This window comes from Barbus barbus (assembly GCF_936440315.1).
Source record: "Barbus barbus genome assembly, chromosome: 44".
Taxonomy (NCBI): Eukaryota; Metazoa; Chordata; class Actinopteri; order Cypriniformes; family Cyprinidae; genus Barbus; species Barbus barbus.
In genome coordinates, this window is record NC_136722.1 from 13,187,501 (window position 1) to 13,208,677 (window position 21,177).

General features: G+C 41.6%; 1 protein-coding gene across 1 annotated transcript in view; it reads right to left on the bottom strand.

Annotated features, from left to right (window-relative positions):
* LOC306862955 (contactin-associated protein-like 2) overlaps positions 1-21,177 on the bottom strand; it is a gene marked incomplete at its 5' end in the record, with an annotated part of 449,762 nt that overhangs the window by 167,867 nt on the left and 260,718 nt on the right. Inside the window, 2 exons of the mRNA XM_079406069.1 lie at positions 12,881-13,081; positions 17,812-17,931. Of these exons, the coding sequence (XP_079262195.1) occupies positions 12,881-13,081; positions 17,812-17,931 (321 nt within the window). The remainder of the gene's footprint in view (positions 1-12,880; positions 13,082-17,811; positions 17,932-21,177) is intronic.

A 21,177-nucleotide genomic window follows, 5' to 3' on the forward strand; every position in this document is an offset into this window, starting at 1 on the left:
TATCAAGTTAACTGAAGTAAATGGGATGTTTCTTGCGTGGTTTGACATCACACAGAATATGCCCATGGACCCTGTCAAACGTTTAGATGATAAAGCATTAAAATATTCAATCTATTTCCACTGAACAATAAATTCCACAAAGTTTTAGACATGAACTTTAAGACAATATAAACTACTGAACAGACCATGTCAGTGTTATTTTAGTATTATTTATATACTAATGGGTATTTAAAAAAAATATTTTTAATTTGTATATTTTCAGTTAAATTTTTTTATGTGCTTTATGTGCATTTGTATTTTATAAAAACATCTTATATATATATATATATATATATATATATATATTTGAACAATTCAGCTGCAGTTGGCAACATTTATAATGTTCTAGTTTACGTTTTTCATAAACTGTTATATAAAATGTTTTTATTTATATAATTAGTACAAATGCTTAACTATTTATGGTTTTAAGCTTTTACAACATTTTACATCATTTGTTATACACAAACACACACAAATAATTTTAATATCAATAATTGTTTTCATTTATTGATATTAAATATTAATTTATTTAATATCAATAAATATTTTAATTTTAATCTTTTAAAAAGTTTACCCTAAACAAAATTTACATTTGTGCTATACTTTAGTTACATTAGTTTTGGATCTAAAATTCCTCCATCTTAACACTGAAGAGTCATTTTTGAGACAAAAAGTGCCTTTGCCCCATCCCAGGGGATCCACCCCCTAATTAAACTTCCTCTACTATCACCAGGTCCCATGTGGGACAAGGACACTTTAGAAATGCTAAATGTATTTACATGGCACTGAAGCAAAGGCGCAGCCCATAGCACACGTACTGTTGACTCGTCTCTAAATAGGATCGCTCCATGACAAAACAAACATCGCTCAGATCTAGTTAACATTTGCTAAAGGTTGCACAAGAACAATGCGATCTGGAGAATGAAATGGGGAATGAAATCTAATCACGCTCTTTCTGTCACGGTAAATGCTAATATCAGATGCTAATATCAGATTATTGGTGTCATATGCAAATTAGGATTTACAGACCTGCTTCAGAATTGTAAGAGGAAATCATGTGTGAAATAGTGATATCGGCCCACGTAAACAGTGGCCACAAAACGTGTTTGGACACTTTAAAATGTCTGAATGTCACTGCATTTGAAAACAAATAGTTTTTGGGGCAGCTGTATATGACCTTTGTGCTTTCAGGCTGATAGTGAAAAACAAAATGATTCCATTGACACTTTATTGGACTACAAAGAACAAATCAAGAAAGAAATACTACAAAATAACTTGTGCTTTCTTGTGAGATTAACAAGTGAGTGCACTTAAATACAGTATTCTCTTTGACATTCAAAAACATTATTACATAGCAATTTCTCAGCATTTCACCTGTCACTGTGAGTAAAACTATAATTACAACCATAAACGAAACATTACTGACCAACAGAAACATTTTGGACCACTGCGACACGCTAGGTTTATTTTCAGCTAAATAACTTCGCCTGTTTTCCCACTGACAGAGCGCCGACTTACTTTGCATCTCATTATGCATTTGAGCCATTTTTCTGCATATCTTTCTCAATATGAATAGTTTGGCGGTCAAAGGGCAAACGGTAGGGTTCATGTAGGGTAAACCAAATTACGTCAATTTCAGTTTAAGAGTGTTATGGCAATGAACCGTCTGAGTACCTCTAATAATTTCCAGAGCACAAAAGACAGTCTGCATTTTAATTTGGTTTTAAATTGTGTGGCGTGGACATGCTCTGGTTACTCTACGTTTATCTTCATATCCACCATACAAAGATCAGGACGAACATAAAAACAACATTTTAAGACTAAAGCTTTTTCCTTAATAGACCAGCAAGCAAACCTTTAAGGTCAACACAGAAAGTAATATGATGAATTAACTAATATCAGAAGGCATTTTATTCTGATAACAGCAACAAAAGTAATTATTATTAATGAATGGTGTAGTTCTGCTTTTAAGTTCTTTGTAAATAATAATATAGTTTTGAGAGGCAGGACTAACACTTTTCTTAGAGGCTATTAGAAGCATTTTTAATTAGACACCACTGTCAGCATCAACAGGAAAACTAGAAAATCCATCATCATTTACTCATCCCACAAAAACCTTCAAAAACCTCCAAACAAGATTAATATAATAATCCATGTGACCTGTATAGTATGAGTCTTTTACTCAAGTACTGCATCAACTAAATCACGGAATCAGTGAGCTCAATTTTTATTTGTGAACGAATCAGTCTAATTCATAAATTAATTATTCAGTTCCATTTGTGAACTAGATCAATGTTGAAAAAAAAAAAACACACACAAAAAACCTGACTGAATCATTTATCCATTCGCAGTGGTTCTTAAAGGGATAGTTCACCCAAAAATGAAAATGCTGTCATTAATTATTCACCCTCATGTCATTTAAAACCCGTGAGACCTTGGTTCATCTTCACAAATGAAGATATTTTTGATGAAATCCAAGAGCTTTCTGACCCTCCATAGACAGCAACGCAACTGACACATTCAAGACCAAAAAAGGTAGTAAGGAAATCATTAAAATAGTCCATGTGACATCAGTGGTTCAACCTTAATGCTATGAAGTTACAAGAATAGTTTTTGTGTGCAAAGAAAACAAAAATAATGACTTTAGTCAACAATTTCTTCTGTTGGCCAATGCAGCTCATCATATGTCTTCAGAACACCTAAATCATAGCGCACAAGTAATATTAACTTTTTTGGTCTGTTAACAGATTATGAACTATTGTTGTATGGAAAAGAGAAGTGTGAAGATTTTTAAAAAATTCTTCTTTTGTGTTATGCTTAAAATAATAGCAGCATACAGGCTTGGAACAACGTGAGAGTGAGTAAATTCTGACATTGGCAAACTATTCCTTAAATTGCTCTTTGCATAAAAAAGTATGACATTTTGATGCATTGACATTGGTTTTTTTTTCTTCCTAGACTCAGAAAACAGTTTGATTGAGCTGTAAATCTACATGACCATGTTTGTTTGAACTGGAAAAAAAGCAAAACATACTTTACACTTGGGGTTTCTGAAAGATTTGTAGATGGGAAGATTGCGGGAGTGATTTGAATTTGAGGAAAGATAGAAAAAGAGAGCAGGACTCCTTAGGCAATAACACTAGTCACCCTATCTCTCTCTGAAAATGTCTCCTCTGTTCCATAGAGTGTCTTGTTAATCATTCTCAGGGCTGCCCTTTGCAGTTTCCTACATTACATACTGCTATAAAATCTTTATGTCCCGAGAGGATCTACAACTCTCTTACCGATAGGACCAGAATATAGAAAGAACACCACAGCAGAGAATCTATACAGAATGCAAGGGATACACAGAGCAGTTCCCTTCCAGGAATGTCGAGCTGCGTCGGAAGACGCTATGGGAACGCCTTCAGCGTCATTCCGCTCTGAACATCCTATGTCATCAGTCCAATAGAAGGGTGACGCGTCACGGGCGGGGTGACGTCACGACCAGGAAGTATATAAGCACACGCTGTCTTAAAATATTTAATATTTAATTGCATGATTGTCATTGTCACGGTTTGGTTTCTGTTTAGTTTCCCTTTTGCCCTTTTTTAGTATTTCCTGTTCTAGTTTCCAGTCATCAGTTAATCAATCATTCTCATCACCTGTGTTGTATTAATTATCTTGTTTGCTCCTTTGTTCCCTGTTCTTTATAAGTCCTCAGTTCTCCTTATGTCAGATTTTAAGTTTGTAAATGGTTCATAGTGTTCATAATCTTCGATCCCAATTCAGAGTTTCCCCAAGCCCGCCGTTCGCGGGGAATTTCAGCCCGCCGCCGTTGGCAGCCAACACAAGCCTGCCGTTCGCGGGGAATTCAAGCCCGCCGCCTGAGAATATGGCAAGCCCGTCTGAGCCACGCAAGTGCCCTCTAGTGCCTGCTCCTTGCAAGTGCCCTCTAGTGCCTGCTCCTCGCAAGTGCACTCCAGTGCCTGCTCCTCGCAAGTGCCCTCCAGTGCCTGCTCCTCGCAAGTGCCCTCCAGTGCCTGCTCCTCGCAAGTGCCCTCCAGTGCCTGCTCCTCGCAAGTGCCCTCCAGTGTCTGCTCCTCGCAAGTGCCCTCCAGTGCCTGCTCCTCGCAAGTGTCCTCCAGTGCCTGCTCCTCGCAAGTGCCCGCCAGTGCCTGCTCCTCGCAAGTGCTCTCCTGCGTCTCCGCTGGTCCCGTCCAGCTCTCCTGCGTCTCTGCTGGTTCCGTCCAGCTCTCCTGCGTCTCCGCCCAGCTCTCCTATGTCTCTGCTGGTTCCGTCCAGCTCCGCGCTGCATGAGCGCCCCCAAGAGTCTGCGCTGTCTGAGCGCCCCCAAGAGTCTGCGCTGCCCGAGCGCCCCAAAGAATACGCTCCTCCAGAGCGCCCTCAAGTGTCCGCGCTTCCAGCGCGCCCTCCTATGTCTCTGCTGGTCCCGTCCAGCTTCGTACCTCCAGAGCGCCCTCAAGTGCCTGCTCCTTCCAGAGCTCCCCACAGAGCCTGCTCCTCCTCAATGGCTCCCAGAGGGGAACTTCCCCAAGAAATTGTTTTTTTTGGGGGGGCCATATAATCACGGCCTGTGTGGCCAGGCAAAGGGCCGAGGCCACGGAGCTCCCTGATCCACCATGGCCATCCAAGCTCCTAGATCCGCCATGGCCGTCCAAGGTCACTGATCTGCCATGGCCATCCAAGCTCCCTGATAAGCCATGGCCTCCCGAGTCTCCAGTCCCGCCATGGCCTCCTGAGTCTCCAGTCCCGCCATGGCCTCCCGAGTCTCCAGTCCCGCCATGGCCTCCCGAGTCTCCTGTCCCGCCATGGCCTCCCGAGTCTCCTGTCTCGCCATGGTCTTCCGAGTCTCCTGATCCGCGGTTGCTGAGGGACCCTGACTCCTCGACATGCCCAGAAGAAGCCTCAGCTTCCAAATCTAGCCCAGGAGGACTTCCTGTTCCTGTTGCCAGTCCTGTTCCTGTTTGTCTAGCCCCGGAGGGCTGCTGATACCTTGTAGCTGCCCCATGGATTTTTTTTGGGGGTGGTAGAAGGGTTCCGGCTGTAGTGGCTGGCCGAGTGGAATGAGGCCATGGCCACAAGGACCTCCTGCCATGGCCTCCTGAGTTCCCTGCACCGCCATGGCCCCCAAATTAAATATGAGTTATACACTACTGTTCAAATGTAGTGTATAACTCATCCCCCCTCCCTGGTGGTACTGTTACAGTGCGGGATGCACCTTCTGGGGGGAGTTATGTCAGTCATGTGTCGTGTGAGTCATGTGTTTCCCTCTTGTGTCCTTATTTGGTTTGTTTCCTGTCCTTGTTTAGTGTCATTATTAGTTTATTCTTGTCCAGCTATGTTTGTCTTATCTATGATTAACCTATGTATTTAAGTTCCTGTCTGTTTAGTTAGTGTCGTCTGGTCTACTCTTTACTCCCCGGTGTTCCTGCCTGTCTCTACCTTGCCTTGTCTTGCCCTGCCTTGTTTGGAGTCATTAAAGACTGTTATTTGAGTTTACACCCTCGTCTCGTGTTCCTCGTTCATCGTCGCTGTGTGCAACGTGACAATGGGCATGGACAAATATGGATGCTTTATGCAAATGTATGTTTATTATTATTGAAATCATAGTCAACCTAGAGCATGAAGACTAGACATGTTTCAAAGGTCATAGATGTTTTCAAAGAACTTGTTCATGTCTATTAGACACATGAAAAAAAGAAATACCAGGTTCCCATTACTTCTTTCTTTACACTGAGCAATTTACTTGCTAAATCTGTTTACATTTTTGCACGACAGGGCAGCTCTTCTCCTGAACATGCAAAATGTGCATTTATTATTTATTACATTTGTTTGCATCTCTGTGCCCACATACTGTATTTTGATGCAGTTAAATTCTCAATAAAACTGTTTTCATTTATATACTTTATTGTTTCTGTTGTCAGATAACGGAATGAATATGAAATAGTGATTGAAATGCGACCCAGTAAGACTACATAAAAAGCTCTGCCTTCCAAGATGTTAATCTGCACAAAAGTCCTGATAATCGAACTGTCATCTGATGAAATCAAATACACATAAGATAAAGACAATAGCTGTGCTCTAATTTTGGCTATACTTGCATGTAAAATTAGAGAAGCAACATAATATCTGTGTTTAACTGAAAGCGCTGCTCCTCTCCACCGCTGGCTGAACAGAGAGGACGGAGAGAAAGAAAGAGAGGGGTGGGTGGGTGTGTGTGTGCGCGCTCTGGGACAGCAAGACCTTGCGTGGCAGTATCAGCGAGTCTCAGAAACTAAACAAGGTTTGGGCACTTTTCTGAAGGGAAAAAAAGTAGCTAAAGGCATCTGCAATGTCGCAAAGTTGGCAACACTGTGCATCTCCATTTCTCCAACTACGGGCTAGACCACGGGTCAAACAGAAAATGCGCGCTGCTATAGGCTATATATATATATATATATATATATATATATACATACATATATACATATATACACACACACTATATATTATATCTTAATAATAAATATATTTCTACACACTAAATATTTTTTCACATTTATTTATCACAAGACACATTTTTTATTTATTCAGTTTCAGTTCAGTTTACAATGTATTCAATTAGAAAATGCACAATATCTATATTTCTACTTGTGGTTTCATACTTTTGAACCCCACTGCACTGTATATGTAGCTTATGAATCAAGCTAACATGGTAGTTAGAAGGTTAGATAGTTAAAAAATAACACAATTTTTAGCAATGAATAGCCAAATGCCAAAAGTGTTCAGACTATAAGAAGAAAATAATACAAGTAATGTTCGGTTGTCTAAATCTAAAGTATTTTCAAATACAAAACATTCACACAATGTTTATTTAATTTTTGTCACAGCACAGACACGGTGCTGAAAGTGAGATGTTTTCTGAAGACTAGGCTGAATAAATAAATAAATTCCTGTTTTTGAAGTTGAGCGCTCAGCTCATGTCTTTCAGATTTGCTCGCTGATCAAGAAAATGAACAATTTTAATTGTGTGGACATCACAGACACAAAGCATCCTGATGGTTCATGGCTCACTGTCTGCTCTTATTTATATGCTCTGCTCATACAATCAGCCACAGCCTCCAGATGACAATATACTGTCTGCTTATCATGACTGGACAAAAAAATAAGAGGAGACAAAACAAAAACACTTTTCTCAATTCATCATTGTCACATCCAATTTCCTTTGCATGACAGCAGAGGCCTAATCACAGAAGGTGGTTAATTTAGCTGTAAGGAGAACGATTTAAATACAAATGGACCCCTGGTCCCTCTATAGGGGACGAGAAATAAACAAAGCGTCACTGTTGATTGTACCGTAATGGGAAGGGATGACATACGGACATGTAAGGCAGACATCTCTCAACTTCATTCCCAATGTTAAGCTAATGGAGGTCAAGAGGCTGGAGGACGCTGGGGACGGCGCAGACAATGAGAGGATGGAATATAACAACCTGTCGGCTCATCCATGAGTGGGTTGAAGACATCAAGAAATTAGGACAATTACAGTTTAACTTCCCAATTACCAAACGTAATGCACCCTGGATGCAATTCTGATGTAACGCTTCATTTGGTTGCAGAATGCCAGTCCTCCATAATTTGATGAAACCTGACAGTCAATTTAGAAAGCATATTTTGGGAAATAGTTTTCTCTTCCACTGTCTCTTCATATGTGTCCGAGCGCAAACTGTCTAAAGAGACAATTCCCAATCTCTGACAAGCAGGGTCAAGACGCACCTATTGTTTTTCACAGGGCACAAATGACAATCCTGGTTCACATCATGCCTTAGACAAAATATAACTAAAGAAAAAGAATTGCAATTATGATTCATTTAAATGTGAATATCTAATGATTTAACACCTTAACAAATTAAAATTAAACAATATCTAACAATTGCACATCCCTGCATCTTGAAAGCATTTAGCTGATTTCCAAAAAAATGTCTAATATTACACACTTATAAATTACACGAGTTAAAAGTATCATTAAAAACGTTCCATCAAGTACAGTTTATTCCATCACAAAATAAGGATGAAGATTATTTAATGCACTAATCAGTACAAAAGCAGAGAAACGTCAGAAGTTTAGAGGAAAAAAAAACTGTTCAAAAATAATTTTAATTTTGAAATCAGGATTAGGCAGGAAATAGTTTCTTTAAAATCATTCAGAATTGAACAAGCAGTTCTAACTTGACTTAGAGAAAGAATATAATACAAATTATTTTAAATTCCATTCAAAATCTAAGATTGGCCATGGCGCTTCTGGTGACATGGACACTACACAACTCTGCACTAATGCTCATCAGCTGAGCATATGCTCTGTCAATATGCTGACTGGCTGACTGCTTTCCCTGTGATTACCAACACTGATCTCCCAAAATGTGAAGTGAAGTGACATACGGCCAAGTATGGTGACCCATACTCGGAATTTGTGCTCTGCATTTAACCCATCCAAAGCGCACACACACAGCAGTGAACACACACCCGGAGCAGTGGGAAGCCATTTATGCTGTGGCGCCCGGGGAGCAGTTGGGGGTTCGGTGCCTTGCTCAAGGGCACCTCAGTCATGGTATTGATGGTGGAGAGAGCGCTGTACTTTCACTCCCCCCACCTACAATTCCTGCCAGCCCGAGACTCCTTTTGGATTACGAGTCCGACTCTCTAACCATTAGGCCACGACTTCCCCAAAATGTGATCTTGTTGTTACGGATGTAGGACTTGGACAGAGTGGCAGATAATCAAACAAGTATTTATTGACAGTTTAGCAGAGCAACAAGGAGTGAGACAGGTAAGAGATAATCCTGGAGGTCTTCGGTAATCTGGAGAAATGTTAACTTGAGTATCTTCTGTTGACAGGAAACTTGGAACACGAACTGAACACACACCTCACCAAGATGGCTGACTGGGACAAAACACAGGAGCAGACTGACTGGGGATCGCTGAGAACACACTCAGGAGGAGACACTGCAGGTAAGTAGTAGGCATAGGGCTGTGATCGCTATGGCAGTCCTCTTCGTATGACCGAGATCAGACACTGGACTGCTGTGAGGTGTGTGTATTTATGGCATGGCTAATGAGTGGTTTAACGAAGTGCAGGTGCGTGTGATCAGTACTCAGGTGAGAACAGGTATGTGCGTGCATCGTGACTGGTGGAGAACAGACAGATCCGTGAAACTTGTCTGTCTATTATAAAATAAACAAAGTTATCTGGAAACAGATAAATCATGCAAAACTTGAAGGGGCACACAAACACTCCAAGAGACACTGTCCATCCTACGCATTTGACAACATGCTGCATAACTGTTCTCATTGTGCTAAGCAAACAAACAATGCTGTTAAAAAGTGCATTAATAAAGATGCTTTACACAGAAAACAAATATCATTATAAAATAATAATAATAAAATAAATGTATAAAAGTATTTAAAGTATTTAATTCAATTATTATTATAAAATAAAAAAATAAATGCTTTACACAAAAATATTATAAAACAATACCACTACAACTCTTACTAATAGTAACTGCGATTTAAAAATACTAATTCAATGAAATGAAATGCTTTACACTGAAAAATATGATTATTAAATAATAATAATAAGGATTAAAATATTGAATTTACTTAAAATTAAAATGAAATGTTTTATGCACAAAAAATCATAAAGCAAATGATAATGAATATGATGATGATAATAAGAATAATAATATATACAAGTTTTAAAAAAACATTTACTTATTAAATAATGATAATAATAATAAATATTATTATTAAATATATTTAATAGTTTAGTAAATTAAAATCAAATGCTTTAGTCAAGTCACCTTTATTTATATAGCGCTTTTAACAATGTAAATTGTGTCAAAGCAACTGCACAATATCAAAAAAGAAAAATTGTGTGTCAATAATGTAAAATGGAAAGATTAAAAAAAAAGATTTTCAGTTAAAGGCATTTCATTATTGAATTCAGTGATGTCATCCTCCAGCTCAGTTCAGTTTAAATAGTGTCTTTGCAATCAAGTCGACGATATCGCTGGAAATGAAGTGTCCCCAACTAAGCAAGCCAGAGGCGACAGTGGCAAGGAACCAAAACTCCATCGGTGACAGAATGGAGAAAAAAACCTTGGGAGAAACCAGGCTCAGTCGGGGGGGCAGTTCTCCTCTGGCCAAACAAACCAGCAGTTCAATTCCAACTGCAGCAAAGTCAGATTGTAAGGGCTCAACTGGTTCCAGTGGTCTTTCCCGATGGCTGTCTAAGTGGCGGGGTCCTCACTGGGGATCTGTCTCTGGGGCTCATCTAGGTGTCCTGGTCTCCGCTGACGTTCAGGGCTGTAGAGGTCATCTCTGGGTGCTGATCCACCGTCTGATCTGGATACGGACTGGATCTGGTGACTGCAGTGACCATCTGGGCTGGATACGGACCAGATCGGGTGGCTACGGTGACTGGGGATATGTCCCCGGCGGCTCATCCAGGTTTCCGGCCTCCGCCGCTTTGCACAAAACTATTATAAAACAATACTACTACAGCTCCTACTATAATAATAATTACAATTTAAAATGACTAATTACTTTTAAATTAAATGCTATACACAGAAAAATATAATTTTATAATAATTATAATAATAATAATAAAGGAATTTAAAAATTATTAAATTAATGTACTGTAATTATTTTAAATTGTCACTTAAAATATAAGTAAAATAAAAACAAAATGTAATCATTAATGTTATGAAAGCATAACTTGGCGTGAAGCATATGGTTTTCTTCTTTTATTTATTTACTCATTTTGTTTGATACTAACTGTAAGAAATAAAACGAGATGTTCAAGACATGCCATTTTGCTTGTTGATTATAGTGAACTACTTTTAGTCTCTATACATCCATTGAGGCTGAACACACCTCCTGCCCTCACCTGCACTGATATGTACAGATAGAGTGGGCTGAGAGTGAGTTTTGGTTCATGCCTACTTTCACATAGATGGCATAGAGTCAAACATGTAGTGGGAAAGAAGCCCAGAGGGACGAGTCCACAATAAGAGCAGAGGCTTTATCCAAAGTCAGATTAGCAGTAAGAACATGCACAGCAGCCTTCACTGTGCTGCATGCTCATTAATAGATTAGCATCAGCGCCCAGCGCCACAGCCACACTGCAAATTGTTATTGCTGACTGTAATCAGAAAATGGGTCACAGGAGTGCTAGGGTATAGTGGCAAAGACTGGCAGAGCATATAAGAGCAAATGAATGAGAGAGAAGGTGAATGATCGCGAGCTGCAGGGATGAAGACGAAGAGGCTTGAAGTGCTGTGTGAGAGAGAAAGAGTAGGAAAATCCTTCAGTCAGCATTATGACATTATATATAATACCGTTGGAAGATTTGAGGTCGGTAAGATTTTAAAAAAATATATTTCTGGAAGTCTCTTATGCGTACCCAGGCTGCATTTATTTAATCACAAATAAGTAAAAATTGTGAAAAAATATTAAATTTTTTAAATAGCTCCTATATATAATTATATATTTTAAAGTGCAATTTATTTCTATAATGAGAAATTACTTAGTGTCACGTCATTCTAATATGCTGATCTGGCGTTTAAACGTCTTATTACCAATGTTAAAAATTGACATTAGTAGTAGTATATTTTTATTTAATGCCATGTCAGCATCTTAAATATAATAATAAATATATGTATATAAAAATATATATAACCAATACAATAAAAACCAGCAAACAAACAAACAAGTTATATTACACAATATTTCTTACATTAACATATGATAAAAATTCTAAAACGTTTTCTGCCAAAATTATCCTGAATAACTCTTTAAGTGAGTTTTTCTGAGACATTATAAATGTCTTTAATGGCACTTTTGGTTGACTAAAAGTATTGTTGCTGCAGAAAAGTATTGATTTCATAATAATAATAATAATAACAATAATAATAATTGTATACTGACCCCAAACTTTTCACCAAGCGTACATGTTTCCTATTATATACACCATTACCATATAAGATAGATAAATATGCTTAACATAAATTGAAAGCCCTGCTTTTTTTTTCAGATACAAAATTAACCAATTCAGAGATCTTTCTTGAGAACACATTTGAAAAACCCTTCTATTTCCATTACATTTACTTTACTTCCTACATTTTAACCTTTAACCAAATCTTCTGCAGGCTCCATAAACAGCTTGTCAATTTAAATCTCTTAAACCGCAAATTGGAAGAGCGCATGGAACTATTAGTGAGATAATCTCAAACCTCCCACACCGTTAACCAGGAAAATTGTGCATAAATTTGTTCATACTTAGTTAACTTGTTTCTTTAAGAGCTCAGTTTCAACTATTGCCTTTTAATAGAAACACTTCTGCTTTGTTAGGATTTTATTTAGCACTAATTAGTTGTTAAGTCCAGCTGTTAGCCCACACATACACACAGAAAGTGAGCAAATGTAACACTAATTCTCCTGAAACCAAGCCATTACAACATAAACCATGTTCTGGGGTGGTATTGCAGCTGAGCAACTGGGCAAACCGCCAAAAATAAGCGGGTTCAAACCGAGAGCAGTGGAGAGTGGGAGCGCATCAGCCACGGAGGTCGCAATCCTATTCTACCTACAGTTTACCCGGTTATCAAGACACTTGACCCTCATTTGTTCTAGTAAGAAGTATCAGTACAGTTGGAAACAATTATATTTTTTTATTCAAGGTTTTAGATAACCTTCTATCCCCCCACAAATCCTTATAAGCATCTATAGTCTGCAACGCAAGCCCAGACACACACACACACACACACACACACCCACACACACTCAGACAATCTCTCTGTACCTGGTGTGTTGAGTAGGCGTGACATTCGGCAGGCGTAGGCTACGTGCTGCTCGCAGTGTTCAGCACTGTTGGTTATAGCTGTGACCTGCTCCATAGAGGCACTGTAGTTCAGCTGCAGTACTGTCCGTCTCTCCCGGCTGGAGCCAGTCACTGCTGTCTGTGCCGGCAGGTTATTCACCACAGTTGTCCAAACCTTGTCCTCTGAAACACGGATACAATAATGGTCATAAAAAGGTAAACTGACTGGCATTGCAAGAAAAGTTGACAGATTCATTAAATTATATGTGAATACTATAACATAAGCATATGCTGTTCATGTTTACAGAGATATAAAAAGAAATTACACTACTGTTCAAAAAATATATTTTAAAAGAACAATTTAAAATAATAATATATGTTAAAATGTAATTTATTCCTTTGAAGCAAAGCTGAATTTTCTGCAATATTACTCCAGTCTTCAGTGTCACGTTATCCTTCAGAAATTATTCTAATATGCTGATTTGGTGCTTAAGAAACATTTCTTATTAACAAAAATGTTTTTACACTCGCATGCATGGATCCAGAAAAAAATGAACACATTTTTTTTCCTCGGGATTTTAAAGTTTTTGATCAATTTTAATGCATCCTTGCTGAATAAAAGTATTAATTTATTTAAAAAAAATTACTGACCCCTAACATTTGAACAGTTGTCAGGGTTGGGTGCAGGGATAGAGCGAGGACTCAAATGCAGGAGGAAAATCGGGCTTTATTAATTATAAAATAAAATAAACAAACAAACAAAAACTACCCCGTAGGGGAAAACACACTGGCAAGGCAGGGCAAGACAAGGCAAGGCAAGGCAAGGCAGGACAGGACAGGACAGGACAGGACTTCATGAGGGTAGGGTCGACGACGAACCAGCACGGGACTGCAAACACAAGGAGATTATAAAGGGAGCCAATGAGGAGGGTAATGAGGTAAACACAGGTGGGGAAATTTAACCAATAATTAGGAAACAAGGTGGGTGGGGTCAAGACAATTGACATGAGCACATGGCACATAGAACCAAACAAGACAAGCCATGTGCTCACACAAAACAAAAACACAAGCACATGGCCAGCAAAACAAATCACTAGCCATGTGCAAGACAGGACACGAACACGCAGCTAACGAGGAGACTCATCAGCTGCATGTTCACAAAACATGACAAACATGAAAGCACAGATCAAAACAAAACAAGAAAAAGCACGCGGCCGAAACCGAACCGCGTGCCGAACAAAACGCACACACACAGAGACAGAGGACAGAGGAGCGCACGACCCGAGCAAACTCGAAATCGCACGCTCCCCAGCCAGAACAAACCTGGAGCGTGAGTGTCCGAACCCCGACACGAAACCAGAACAGAGTCTGAACAAGACAGGAGTGCCGGGATCCGAACACCACGCCCCAACATGAAACAGAGCACGCAGACAAGAGAGCGCGCAGCTCGAGCACACTCGAAGCCACGCGCTCACCAAAAAACAAGACAAGAAGGGAGTGTCAGGGCTCCGTCACAAAACCATGAATAAACTAGACCGAAGTGACAGAACCCTGACACTACCCCTCCCCAAAGGGACGCCACCTGGCGTCCCTAAGGAGGACACCAAAAACAAGACAGAAACATGACAAAAGACAAGACTGGTACAAACCTGAGAACACAAGACAGACAGGGGTCAACACACAGAGACAAGGAAGGGTGGCAGGGGGGGAAGCCAAGCCAGTGCCAAAAACTAAGCCCAGGAAGTCTTTAGGATGGTCCAGGGTGGGACGGGAGGGTTGAGCCAGGGAGGCTCCAACAGTTCTGGAGTCCTGGCTGAGGGCCAGGGTGGAGCTGGAGGGACGGACCAGTGGGGCTCCAGCCTTTCAGGAGTCCTGGCTGCGGGCCAGGGTGGAGCAGGAGGGACGGACCAGGCGGGCTCCAGCAGTCCAGGAGTCCTGGCTGAGGGCCAGGGTGGAGCTGGAGGGACGGACCAGACGGGCTCCAGCAGTCCAGGAGTCCTGGCTGGGGACCAGGGTGGAGCTGGAGGCACGGACCAGGCGGGCTCTTGCGCCTCTGGAGCCTCGGCAGGAGGCCAGAGCAGGACCAGCAACTTGGCAGCCGACAAGGCCATCAGAGAAAGGAGCTTGGGCGGCGCTGGCAGGTCAAGGAGGTTGAGCGGAGCCGGCAGGGCAAGGAGCTTGAGTCTGGGCAGAGACTGCAGGGTAAGGAGCTTGGGTGGCGCCGGCAGGGCAAGGGGCTTGAGTCTGGGCAGAGACTGCAGGGTAAGGAGCTTGGACGGCGCCGGCAGGGCAAGGAGGTTGAGCGGAGCCGGCAGGGCAAGGAGCTTGAGTGGGGCCGGTAGGGCAAGAAGTTCTGGTGGGGCCGGCAGGGCAAGAAGCTTGGGCGGGGCCGGCAGGGCAAGGGGCTTGAGTCTGGGCAGAGACTGCAGGGCAAGGGGCTTGAGTCTGGGCAGAGACTGCAGGGCAAGGAGCTTGGGCGGCGCCGGCAGGGCAAGGAGCTCGGGCGGCGCCGGCATCAGGGCAAGCCGCTCGGGTGGGGCCGGCAGGGCAAGCAGCTTGGGCGGGGCCGGCAGGGCAAGCAGCTTGGGTGACTCAGAGATGGCCTCCTGGCCAGCAGAGGGCTCTGGAACGGCCTCCAGGCCTTGAAGGGTGGAAGAAGCCTTCCTCCTGTTCCTCCTCCTCCTCCTCCGTCTCTGAGAGTGGGGAACTGCTGCATCGCCGTCGGGCGATGCTGGGGGCTCTGCAGCTTCATCAGCCGCCGCTGGGGGTGCTGCAGCTCCGTCGGTCGCCCCTGGGGACGCTGCAGCTTCATCAGCCGCCACTGGGGAAGCTGCAGCTTCGTTGACCACCACCTGAGGTACACCAGCCTCCTTAGCTTGGGAACGGGCCAGGAACTCCACCCATTCCCAAAAAGTCAGGTGGTCCAGCCCCCTCATCCTCCACCAGTTGAGGGGCTCGTCAAGGGCACTGTTGAAAAGGTCCTTGAGGGCCGGATCATTGAACCCCAACCCCTCTGCAGCACCACTGAACTCCAGGGCGAACCTCCTGACATCAGTGCCCTGTTGACGGAGGGAGCTCAGGGCCTTGAACTGGAGGATGCGTTGGTAGAGGGGGCTGGAGAGAGTGGAGGGTGGTGGATGGCGCAAGCCCTTCCTCCGCTGAGTCCTCATCAGGCTGGTTCGTTCTGTCAGGGTTGGGTGCAGGGATAGAGCGAGGACTCAAATGCAGGAGGAAAATCGGGCTTTATTAATTATAAAATAAAATAAACAAACAAACAAAAACTACCCCGTAGGGGAAAACACACTGGCAAGGCAGGGCAAGACAAGGCAAGGCAAGGCAAGGCAGGACAGGACAGGACAGGACAGGACTTCATGAGGGTAGGGTCGACGACGAACCAGCACGGGACTGCAAACACAAGGAGATTATAAAGGGAGCCAATGAGGAGGGTAATGAGGTAAACACAGGTGGGGAAATTTAACCAATAATTAGGAAACAAGGTGGGTGGGGTCAAGACAATTGACATGAGCACATGGCACATAGAACCAAACAAGACAAGCCATGTGCTCACACAAAACAAAAACACAAGCACATGGCCAGCAAAACAAATCACTAGCCATGTGCAAGACAGGACACGAACACGCAGCTAACGAGGAGACTCATCAGCTGCATGTTCACAAAACATGACAAACATGAAAGCACAGATCAAAACAAAACAAGAAAAAGCACGCGGCCGAAACCGAACCGCGTGCCGAACAAAACGCACACACACAGAGACAGAGGACAGAGGAGCGCACGACCCGAGCAAACTCGAAATCGCACGCTCCCCAGCCAGAACAAACCTGGAGCGTGAGTGTCCGAACCCCGACACGAAACCAGAACAGAGTCTGAACAAGACAGGAGTGCCGGGATCCGAACACCACGCCCCAACATGAAACAGAGCACGCAGACAAGAGAGCGCGCAGCTCGAGCACACTCGAAGCCACGCGCTCACCAAAAAACAAGACAAGAAGGGAGTGTCAGGGCTCCGTCACAAAACCATGAATAAACTAGACCGAAGTGACAGAACCCTGACAACAGTAGTGTATAACTCATATTTAATTGTATAATTTATTATATAATATTATTCATAATGAATAATCACCCCAGAATTTTACCCAACTAAAAAGGCAAAATACATACTATGGTAAAGTAGTTTTTTAAAGAAAAGTTTAAAAAAGTTCTTAGCTTTTTAATTGACAAATGAAATCAAGAAGAGATTTTCTCATTAAAGTGAGCAGTAAATAAGTAATTACAAACTGATTTAACATATTCTGGATCCATGCGTGCTAGTGTAAAAACATTTTTGTTTATGGAAATATTTCCTTCTACTTATTTAATGGGATCTGATAAATACTGACATTCTAAAAAAAATTTTTTTTTATACTATTCCAATTCAATCCTCAAAGAATCACAAGATTTACCCTTAAAAAAACAAAAATGTTAAATGAACATTACAAATTTCTGAAATTGACAGACACTTTCTTTTCAGAATGATTTTTTGCTCTGTACCATGTCTCAGGGATTTCCTATGCTCTGAGATGCCTACAGTTCCTGCCCTGAAATGATAAAATTTTATGTCCTGATGTTCCTGAAAATTGAATGCCCCTACATGTAAGACTTCCATTTAATTTTATTTATTTGTTTTCAGATCAGTGAGATGACGTGGACCTAGACTGATGAAAGAATTCTTATGAGGCTTGAAAACAAATGGGTTGAGATGCTCTAATGAAAGATTGTCTCGGGAGGCGATAGGAGGGATTTTAAAAACACTGTGATACAGGGGTTCTTGAAAGCATGTAATACTCAGTAAAAACCTTGATTTATCAGGCACAATCGGTGGGCTTTTTAAATAAATAAAAAAATGCACATTTTACCTGTCATGTTGCAGATGACTTTAAAAGGACCTAATGGTCCGCTTGCATCTGGGTCAATCCAGTAGGAATCAGATGATCTTCCCAAATGCTTGTACACCTCACAGGACTGCTCATAGACAGCTGCAGGTAAGAAATAAAAAATGTTAAATAGAAAAATAGAAAGTTAAATAGAAAGTATTTAGTTAATAAATGTTGAATAACAGAAGCAGCATCGTTGCTAGTGCAATATATGGTGAACTTATGGTCTTCAAGTGAACGACGCATTATTGTGCCATCCCAAAGACGCACAAAAACACTTTCACTGACTTTTTCATTAACTGTTCCCATCTGATGGAATGACCTGCCCAACTCAATCCGAGCAGCCGAATCCTTACCCATCTTCAAGAAATGGCTAAAAACTCATCTGTTCCATCTTTACTTGACCCTCTAACTCTAGCACTCTCTATTCTAATTTTATTTTATCTATATGTCTTTTTATAAAAAAAAAAAATAATAATAATAATAATTATCTGTGCTGCGTTAGGCTAACCAAGACTTGTAATAGCACTTACACGTTGTTGCTCTTTTGTTGGTTTTGATTGCTTCTTATGTCCTCATTTGCAGCTAAGTCGCTTTGGATAAAAGCGTCTGCTAAATGACTAAATAAATCAAATATGGAGTACAGTATATATATATATATATATATATATATATATATATATACTGTATGTGTGTGTATATATATATATATATATATATATATATATATATATATATATATATATATATATATATATATATATATATATATATATAGAGTGCCTGTCCAAATACGAAAACAAGGTCAGACTGGTCAATAGTGCCAGAGATTCACCACAGTCACTGCAGTCTCCACCAACGACACTCACCAGATCCCAATCCCCTGATTTCTGATCACTGCCACCTGTCAGCACTAATCAGCAGCACTATATCCCTGCACTCCTTCCGTTCACTCACTGTCTGGTCTCAAACTTTCCATGTTGACTAACCTGACCCACTTACCTTTTGTCTACTTACCAGTTGCTCCAGTGTTCCTATCCCTGTTCTTCACCGCTCCAGTTCTCCACTGTCTCCACGCTCCACTGTTACCTCCGGATCCCCTGGAAAAGGAAAAAGGGCATTCACACTCAGATAAGCCCTCAGGAGATGGAGTTCCCGAACCCCACCGCTGCGGATGCCCTCGAAGAGCTGGTCAGCGCTCTTCGTACAGCTCTCTCTCTGTTCACACACCCTCAGTCTGCCTCTGCCAGTCCCATGGCCATCCCTGCAAACTATTCGGGTGTGGCGGTTGAATGTAGTATTATTTTTACTCCAAGTTTCACTATACATAGAGAAGCAATCCCATAAATTTTCCAACGAACAGGCTAAAGTTGCCTTCCTGATCTCCCTGCTAACCAGACAGGCATTGCTCTGGGCACGAGCCATCTGGAACTCACAGACCACAATAATTAACTCTTTTGATGCTTTCTCTTCCCACTTCAAGGAGGTCTTCGGCCTATCCACTGGCTCGTTCTCCATTGCCGACCAACTCATCTGTCTCCGTCAGGGAGATTCTTCGGTCAGTGACTATACTCTGGATGGAACGAGGCAGCGCTACTCAGTGCTTACTGTCAGGGCTTGGATCCACAGATCAGAGCCCAGATGGCGATCTATGATGACACTGTCGGTCAGGAGAGCTTTATGCAGAAGGCCGTTAAGATCTCCCAACGTCTCACGGCTTGTCAGCCGGACATAACCGCTCCTTTTCCATCCTCACCAGCTGCCTGTCCTCCGGTACCAGAACCTATGCAAATGGATACTAATCGCCTCTCATGCACTGAGCGTGCTTGACGTCAGAGGGTGTGCCCCTCTTGCCCCCCATGCCCAGCTGCTAACAGTACAAATGCTCACCCCATTTCATTTCAGTACCCAGATTCGCGATCCTCAGGCAATTTCATCTCACAAGCCCTTCAAAAACAGCTTGATTTACCCCGCCAGAGTCAGGCCGAGCTGAAGTTCGAGAACATACAGGGAAAACCGCTCGGGCGTGGGCACATCAAGTTCCGGTCTCTGCCGATCACTCTGCAAGTAGGCTGTCTTCATCGGAAGAGTATTTCCTTTCTGGTACTGGAGGGACCCACCATCGATATCATCTCAACATTCCCCCGAAGTCAGATGGGATACCAGCGATATCCTCCGATGGAGTAAAACCTGCATCCAAAACTGTCTTTACTTTAATTTACTTTTAGTCATTTAGCAGACGCTTTTACCCAAAGCGACTTACAAATAAGAAAAAGTAAATAAAACTTAAATAAAAGTCAAAACTCTGTAAATACTATATACACACATTGAAGAAAATAAAGAAATTAAATAAGATTGACAAATACAACAACATTTCAATACTAAACATTTAAATGAAAACAAAACAAAATTAAGCCAAAAACAATTCAAAATATTAAAACAACAAAAGGTATGAGTATAATAATGCTTCTAACATAACACTAAGCCAAACAACAAAAAACAACTACATGTGTATGTACAGCCACACACCTATACATATACATACATATAAAAATAAATTCAATATATATATTATTTCATATCCATATAGTATGAAGTACTAAAATAACTAAAATTAAATAAAACTAAAACTGAATAAACAACCTATACAGACATCAACACTGAGCCAAGCACACGTATTAAAACAACAACAACAACAACTTACTTACACATAGTAAGAAATGGTTATAAAAACTGAAACAGAAATGAAACAAGTAGTAGGAAAGAGGAAAAATAAAAAGCGATACTTATATCCTTTGCCGGTGTCCCAGCCCGGTGGAGTCGCATGGTAGAGTCGATGGTCTTTACACTCTTCGGTCATCACACGAGGAGGGCTTTATGCGACTGCTGCCACGGTATAATAACCTTTTTTATACCCATCTAACAAATCACTACTTGAATTCAGCTGGACGCACTTTCCTGTTCATCACAAAAAATGGCCAAGCAAGTGCAGACACTGACAAGATACGCAATACAGTATGAGACCAAGCGCGATTTCAGCAACTCTCAACACAAGTAAACAAAAAAATAAAAAATAAAAATAAAATATGACCTGTCTCTCCAACGTCCCTGTGCCCCTGGTTAGTAACCTGAAGCTCCAAGTTCATTCCACCCTAGTGGAGAGCCCCGAACCTCGTGAGGTTCTGACGATCCCATCTGACTACCTGGCGTTCCAGGATGTGTTCAGCAAACAGCCACGAAGTTACCACCGCACCGGCAATGGGATTGTGCCATCGACCTGCTGCCTGGTGCTATACTCCCCAAGGGTCGAGTGTACCCCCTGTCCACCCCAGAGCGCAAGGCGATGGA